The sequence below is a fragment of the Homarus americanus genome, unplaced genomic scaffold (assembly GCF_018991925.1).
Source record: "Homarus americanus isolate GMGI-L3 unplaced genomic scaffold, GMGI_Hamer_2.0 scaffold4060, whole genome shotgun sequence".
NCBI classification, from domain to species: Eukaryota; Metazoa; Arthropoda; class Malacostraca; order Decapoda; family Nephropidae; genus Homarus; species Homarus americanus.
The window spans coordinates 11314075-11321830 of record NW_024746161.1 but is presented as its reverse complement, the minus strand read 5'-3'; the positions used below and the strand labels follow the sequence as shown (position 1 = coordinate 11321830).

Here is a 7756-nt window from a genome sequence, read left to right as displayed (position 1 = left end):
GTAGTGATGAGGATGAGGTGACCTTCACAAGTATATCCTCTTCTCCCCCTCACCTCTCCTCCGCCACCCACTACACTCCCCCAAGTTCTTCGTCCCCAACGGCCTTGAACTGAGGTTGTGGTGGGTGGGCGTTGTCATCTCCATCCCACACACTGCAACCATGCCGCTACTAATTTATTGTATCTGAAATAAAAATTGCGTCGTGTGAATTGATGGTTCGTCGTAAAAAATTGCGACGCCCTGAATGAGTTGTACACAAAGAGACAAAAGCTGTTATGAATGAAAAATGAATAAAATACATATATAATAATCAGTGTTTCATAGTTTGGTTCTTTTCGTTTTGATGAACTACATTTTTTTATAATAAAAACACATTAATCTGACGTAGATTAGCGTTCTGGTTTCAAAATATAAATAATGTCTTGGAGAAAAGGTAGAAAGTATTGAAATTTATAAAAAAAAAATGTTTAGGGCTCTGAATAGAGGTAAGAAGCTAATCTAATCAAGCCTATCATAAGGTTAGGTAAGGTTAGGTTAGGTTAGATTAGGTTAGGTTGCTAGATTATGCTACTCTACACTAGGCTAGCCTATCATGTTATATTTCAGCAGGTAAATTAGGGATTTCATTGAGATGTCACCGAGTGGTAATATAATGATAATTTACTCAAAAGCACGAGTCTGTACAGTATATTACTTTCATGCATGCCATTGAAATCTGTACAAAATATGTATTAAATTAATACATAATTGTTATCAGTGGTGTAGCTTAGAGCATTCAGATACCGTACCTCAAAGAAATAACGACTTAGTGTGGTAGTTTTTTGGCATGAGAAGGGGAAGCGTGCGGAGGAGAGAATGAAAGAGGATAGGCTGCCACAGAATGAATTATTTGTCACAAAATTGGCCACACTCGTTAATGGTACATCACAAATCAGAATAATCAGTGCCATGTGTGCCACAGGAACAGTAATATATTCGAGTAATTTATCCAGCACCGTAAATAAAGTAGAATATCAGTTTGGATGAAACAACAACAACAACAAAAAACTACCAGGGATTTTTTAATGTTTTGAATCGTCTTAATTAAATTCTTCAACAGTTCCGAGTTGTGTAGCTGTTGGATTTTTAACAAGTATGTTTTTTATATCTGAATCTGTAATATTAGTGAAGTGAAATAGTAGTTTTATAGGACTAGAATATTCGCTGGGACTGTTTTCAGGGCAGTGTGTGTGCAGAACCCTTTTGTCGAATGCAAGTCAATTAACCCATTTCCCAATTAGCCCCACACTAATTGGGCCCCAAACCTTTAGTCCCCTTCACGGTAACACGGCGACACAGTGCGGAACATTATATTACTCTTCCATTATGTTATGCTCTTGTACTGTACATACCATTATTCCAGGATTTATTTTGTCACGTCGTATGACCATTATTGCATTTCACTGCTAAAATTTACTTGCAAAATACAACTACAGTACTTATGGAGGATAAGCTTCAGTTATCAATAAGTATAAAATTAAGTTGCAAGTTATTTTCTTTAGGTGGGGTGGGGGAGTTCAGTGTTTGTCTAGTTTGAATAAGTGTCACACGTTCTTTGTATGTGTTTTTCGAATGGTTGCTTTTGCATACAACCCATCGTTATGGATTATAAACTTGGATCATGCCAGCAATTGACTGAGCAATACAAACGATAAGTAGGGCATGAGGTCTCTGGCCATTGATCAGCCTGTATCTAACCAGTAACTACTATGTGGGTCACCTTACCGTTATTTACTTAGTTTCAACTCCCCTCCCATAGTTGCTGAAGCCCTAGCATAACACTTTAGATATACTGTAAATAGTAAAACGTAACAGATAAATAATCACATAGAGGTTTAGAACTTATTGGTAGTACGACCACGGTGCAAAGTACATAAAATTATCCTCTTGTCTTTCGTATATATTAATATAAAAATGGATGAAACTGTAGCGGGCTTCAATCATCCATAAATCTATCCAACCTACATTTTGAAGCCTCCTAGTGAGTTAAAGTTAATGAATAATGATGGTGTTTGGTTATTTTTTTCTACTCATCCATAAGTCGAAAACTCCAGTCCTGTACATCAGTAACCAGCAACTGAGCCAAGTAGGCGATATTATCTCATGGTGATATTCCTTCGCGAGATATTCTATGATTGTACGAGATAAGATAAAGTGATACTACTACAATGTGCTGCTCATCACCTCTTCTTTCAATTCATATCACAGAAAATGCGCGGTAAAAAAAATGTATATCTGAGTTCGCCCAATAAAGAAATAAGACCATGAAGAAAACATTTTCAATCTGTGTATATTAACTGAAAGATTTCAAAGGGGCGGTGTTGTTAACTTTTCTTTGTATAAAGTTTTAAGAATGATTATGAGACTCAGAATGGATGCATATTGTGACCCCCTATCTGCCTCCCAAAACAAATTAAAGTTAAAAAACGAAAGGAAAACCACTAATTAGAATTATTTTACTTCAATTTATAAGGTAAAACATCAATGAATCAATATATATCAATGGTTGTTTACTATATAGAACCACCAAACTAGCCGTGTTGTGATTGGCCACAGATGGCAGCAGCTACATGTACACAAGAGTGTTAAACATTGACCAATATGCGGTACGGAATCTCTTTATTTTATGACTGATGGAGTTACCCAGGGTCATAATAATTAATTCCAGTTTATAGGGTGAGTAAGATGATTGGTCTCTGTTGATGTGGTGTGATCATGATCTAGTCTTGTAATTAACACTGGAGAAGTTGACGCCACGGTGAGAGAAAATTTTATGATTAATACAATTGGTGATGAATGTTGTGGGCGTTTCCGTTGTTATCGTCAGTGATTAAAGGAAGCTTGCCTCTGGGGTGAGTTTGGTTGGTGTATATCTTATTTATAGCCTTTGGAAGAATCATTGGATGTAAACTTGGTCACACAAGTGTATAAATCTGTTGGTGAAAGGTGGGCGCTTATTAATTGGTCTTTTATATGACATGAAACTTTATCTGATTGTTCCTGGAGATGATTTATATTAAATCACAATCAGTGCACACAAAATATGTAAATTCTATATTGTAGAATCTTACATTGTATCTGTGGACAAGACTATGGAATAAATATTGTGAATATTTTTTATATACTATATGAATAATGAATTACCGTTAAGTGAACATTCCTTGAAAAATATTCTTATATAAGGGAAGAACAATTGGAACTGACAAATATAGGCTAACCAGGAACTTTAGACAAGTTTTCTGTAGAATTTTTGTCAAGAATATCTCAAAAGTTGACAGTCGTACTGACTCAGCAACATAAGGAAGATTTCCTGGTAATTATTCTGCAAGCACCAGCTCTTAGCATTGCCATGTTGACTTTATTACATTACATTATATTTGTTGCAAGATAAGATGAGCTAGCCAAAACTACCCAACCTATCTACCCTACTATGAAACTATATTGTTTTTGGTTAGGTTTGGTAAGGTGATTTATGTTAGGTAGGTTTGGTTATGGATGTGTAAGGTATGGAAGGGTCACTGAAGCATTTTGTCACTCGGCATTCTGTCAGTCTCTGAGAAGCATTTGTCAACCAAAGAATCTTAAACATGGTGTTCATGTATGCAGGGACTGTATTTAGTCATAATAAAAATTAGAGACAAACAAAAAGTGAGAAAGATTTAATTCCTCAATTTCTTTGGGATATTCTAGATCTAAAAGTAAGAAAGATATTTTCTTCTGTTGTATAGAAAATTATCATCAAGTTGCTGATTATCATGAGTCGTTGTACCAGTGTATTACCATATTGACAATAATTTGCAATTTCTGTCATATTTTTTTGTGGTGATGTTTTTAACCCTGAACACTAAATCTACATCTACCCAGGGAAGTGGTCTTCATTGATGACATGACTTTCTCAGACAGGAATAAGTTACAAATGACGGCTACATTATATGATTCATCAGAGAGAACCACTTAACCTAACATATACTGTACTGTTTACCTCATCAAACACAAAAGGTAAACAATTGAGGACTGAGGAGAAAAGCTCATTGGCTAGTTAAGGCTCTAATGGTCTGGATCATTGAGTTGTTTGGTTTAATGAATTCCACATAATTGAATCTTTCAGTTAGTCCAGGTTATTGTGTTGTTGGTTTATTGAAGTCCAGATTATCAAGTTTTTCGGTATATTGAAGTCTTGATTATTAACGTAGGTATATGCCCGTTTTTTTTTTGCTACCTCGTGTAACTTGTTCTGGTTTTGGAAATACTCGTGTTTATTTTATTTTCTCACACTACAATACATGTACTCTGATCTTTGTTTAACTTGCTTGATCCAGACTTGGGCATAAAAGGAAATGTCAGTCAGGATCGTTCTTCCATTTTAAGTTGTCATCGATGAATAGTCACTCGAGTGTTTACTTGAAATTGATTCTGGATGGATGATGATTTAGACTTAATAATAATATTATAGATATGCTTGTGAGAATTCTTACCATAATCCACTCATTTTGTTTTTATGTAAATACAGTACTGTACGACTTATCACGTACTGTACTCTGTGCATTAATATGATGTTGTTGATCATTTTTTCAGGTGCTGATGTGATGGGTGCAAAGAGATACTCTGGTTGATGACTCAAATGAATGACAAGCAACATGGATGCTGGTATGGATAACATGCTTATTTTGTGAATTAATATAAGTTAAGACTAGGACTTAGAAGTACCCTGTACTTTAGTGCAATACAGTATACAGTATCTATATTTAAGGTTATTCTGTACCCTTAATACTTGTACGTAAACTCTAATACCATTATAGAAATACATAATGTGGAAACCTATAAGGCTTGATGCATGCCTTGAAATGTTAAAATTCTTTTTTGCTTTTCAAAACTAAATAAATGTAATGATAATTATTGAAGGTAATTGGGTACAAATTCAGTACATCTAAAAAATTTAGTGAATTTAAGAAGAAGAGCACTATTTTGATGATACAATATATTGAACACTTTATCTAACATCAGGGTAGGCCCTTCAGAAAACTCTATTGAACTATTTGGGATTCTACAAACTTTTTATGTATACATTTTCATTGGCTATCATTTGTATCTTATTGTTTGTCTTCGTTTACATCTCGTCTACAAAAGCTCTTATGACTACAAAATGAATACAGTACTTGCTAATACACTCTATTTCTCTGTCAACCCTGGCTTTTGAAAATAACATGTTTTTGTCATTTCATTTTTTTTTTTCAATTTCATGCTGGGTGGAAAAATGTATCAAGTCTACTAGTTCCCATACCTTTTGTAAATTTACCATTTGTGGATGTTAAAAAGAATAAATGTATCTTAGAATTTCCCATTTGTATCACTGGTGTCTTTCACAGTCAGCCCCCTACATATTAATAACATACACATATCATAAGCACACCAGGAGAAAGCCAAGGGTATGTAAACAGCACACCAACATTCCAAGGTAAAGTCATAGCTGACACTTTGATTCCTTTGCAAGTCCAAATTGAAATATATTAATGAATTTGAGGTCATTACTCCTTCATGTGCCATTAGAATATCTTCAATAATGTAATTGACACTGTAGATAAGTAATTTTACCTTGTAATTACTTTGGAGATAGTGTTTGAATACCTAAAAGATACAGGTATAGTGGTGGTGGTATGGCCAAGGTGTCCTGAGCATTAGGTGGGTGTGATGGACCACAACTTGCTTTGGTGCCATGATAGTGTAGAGGTCCACCAATTTAAAACACTAGCCTTAAGATACTACAGTGCTGTACTACACTCATATCACAACTTTATGCCACCATCCCTACTGCAACCTTATATCACTCACTACCCACACTGCCATACAAATTGCATACTTCTACTGCTGTGAGTATTTAAACAACAGTAGCATGGACTTGATCACAGTGGCCTTACCCCAACTCATCTCTCGCCACCCATCTTATAGGGGGCAGTTCTGTTCTACTTCACTTTCTCCCTGCACATCACCATTAGACCACCTGACGTCTTCTTGGAGCACATTTACACCCAGCATTTAGAGACCTCACAACATTCCTGGGCAATATTACCTGACTACACCTCACACCTCTTCATTATGTGACTGCCATGCACACTACTCCACTACAGGCCAGTCAGTGACCAAGCTACCTCCTTGTTTTATTAAATTTACAATCTCTCGGTGTTTACTGACTCTCACTTTGTACCTGGTCATTTTGGTCACTTTGTGATGTGTCCAAATTAATTATTAATTTTAAATATTTTTTTATTTATGCATGACCTTTCCATATTGTATCAATTTAGTCTTTTAATGTACAGTACTGCATATAAATAAATATATATATATATGTATATATATACATATATATATATATATATATATATATATATATATATATATATATATATATATATATATATATATATATATATATATATATATATATATATATATATATATATATATATATATATATATATATATATATATATATATATATATATATATATATATATATACACACACAGTATAGTCTCGGTTTACACGGATGTGGTTTACGCGTTTGGTCATTTACACGGCACCTTGCCAGACTGACGATTTTTATTTACACGGCTCATTCCATCATATACGCGGGAAGCGGCGCGGGCAGGGTGCGCACAAGGCCGCCCAGTCAACAAAACATTACCGAGTTCTTCACCCGCCACTCACCACAGCCAGCCCAAGTCAGTGATAGTGGTAGTGAGGATATGGACTTTGAGGGGTTTGACACAGAGGCCCTGCCAGCCTCTGTGGTGGATAGTGATACAATTGATACAAGTGATACAGGTGAGGGCCAATAATCTGCCCTCTGCCTCGGAACCAACCCCCCATCCCCGTGTGCCCAGCCCTCTTTTCTACTAACGTAAGTGTTAAAAAACCTAATATTATTGATATTTCTCTTAAATATTAATTGTGTGCATACCATCATAAAGTTAAGATGTTATTTTTACTACAACGTACGTATTATGTCGGAAAAAATGGAGTTTGGGGGTCGGCCCAGTCTCTATTTCAATTAGTCCCATATGTTCTGTTATTTCGTTTACGCGTTTCTCTTTTTACGTGGACCTCCACGGGTTCAATTGACCACGTAATGAAGACTATACTATATATATACAGTGGGGTATGCTATAACGAATCTAATTGGTTCTAGAACCTCGTCCGTTATAGGAATAATCCGTTCCAGGGCCCCAAATACAACCGCTTAACACTGAAAAATTTACGTGGAAATTGTAAAAAATACGGTACTTTATCTTACCTTAGTGTTGTTAGCATGCAGGACAGGAGGCAGAGGAGGAGGGGGAGGAGAGAATTATGGAGAAGAGGTGGAAGGAGAGGAGTCATCCTTCCTAGCCCTCTTTGGTGACTGTCTTACAGGCACTTTGTCTGTTTATTTATAATTTCTTTCTTAGTTTCAAGGGTTATTAGCTTTCTCACTCGCCTTTGACGATTCATTGTTACAATTGTACACTTGTATAACAAAATAGTTATAAAAAAACACGAATTTCCACATCAAAAGACGAAATTTCAACAAGTTCAGTGGTGCACTGACTACACAATGAACCAATATGGCGCCTGACGCTCTTGCTGTGAGCCGTGGTACAACAATATTCATGTGCCAGACGAAATAGTCCCGTATTCATCCGTGTTCGTTGTAGGAGTTGCGTTCGTTATAGCATTCTCA

At 35.7% G+C, this 7756-nt stretch overlaps 1 protein-coding gene across 8 annotated transcripts in view; it reads left to right on the top strand.

Annotated features, from left to right (window-relative positions):
- The first annotated feature begins 2584 nt into the window (after nt 1-2584).
- The window catches only part of LOC121879024 (TBC1 domain family member 1-like), a 43971-nt gene continuing 38799 nt past the window's right edge, over nt 2585-7756 (top strand). For 4 of the 8 annotated variants that reach the window (XM_042385496.1, XM_042385493.1, XM_042385495.1 and 1 more), the window contains exons 1-2: nt 2591-2715; nt 4615-4686. In XM_042385496.1, the coding sequence (XP_042241430.1) occupies nt 4665-4686 (22 nt within the window). In that variant the 5' untranslated portion in view covers nt 2591-2715; nt 4615-4664. Of the gene's footprint in view, nt 2716-4614; nt 4687-7756 lie in introns of all 8 variants that reach the window. The other 4 variants (XM_042385490.1, XM_042385497.1, XM_042385491.1 and 1 more) reach the window with 4 other exon arrangements.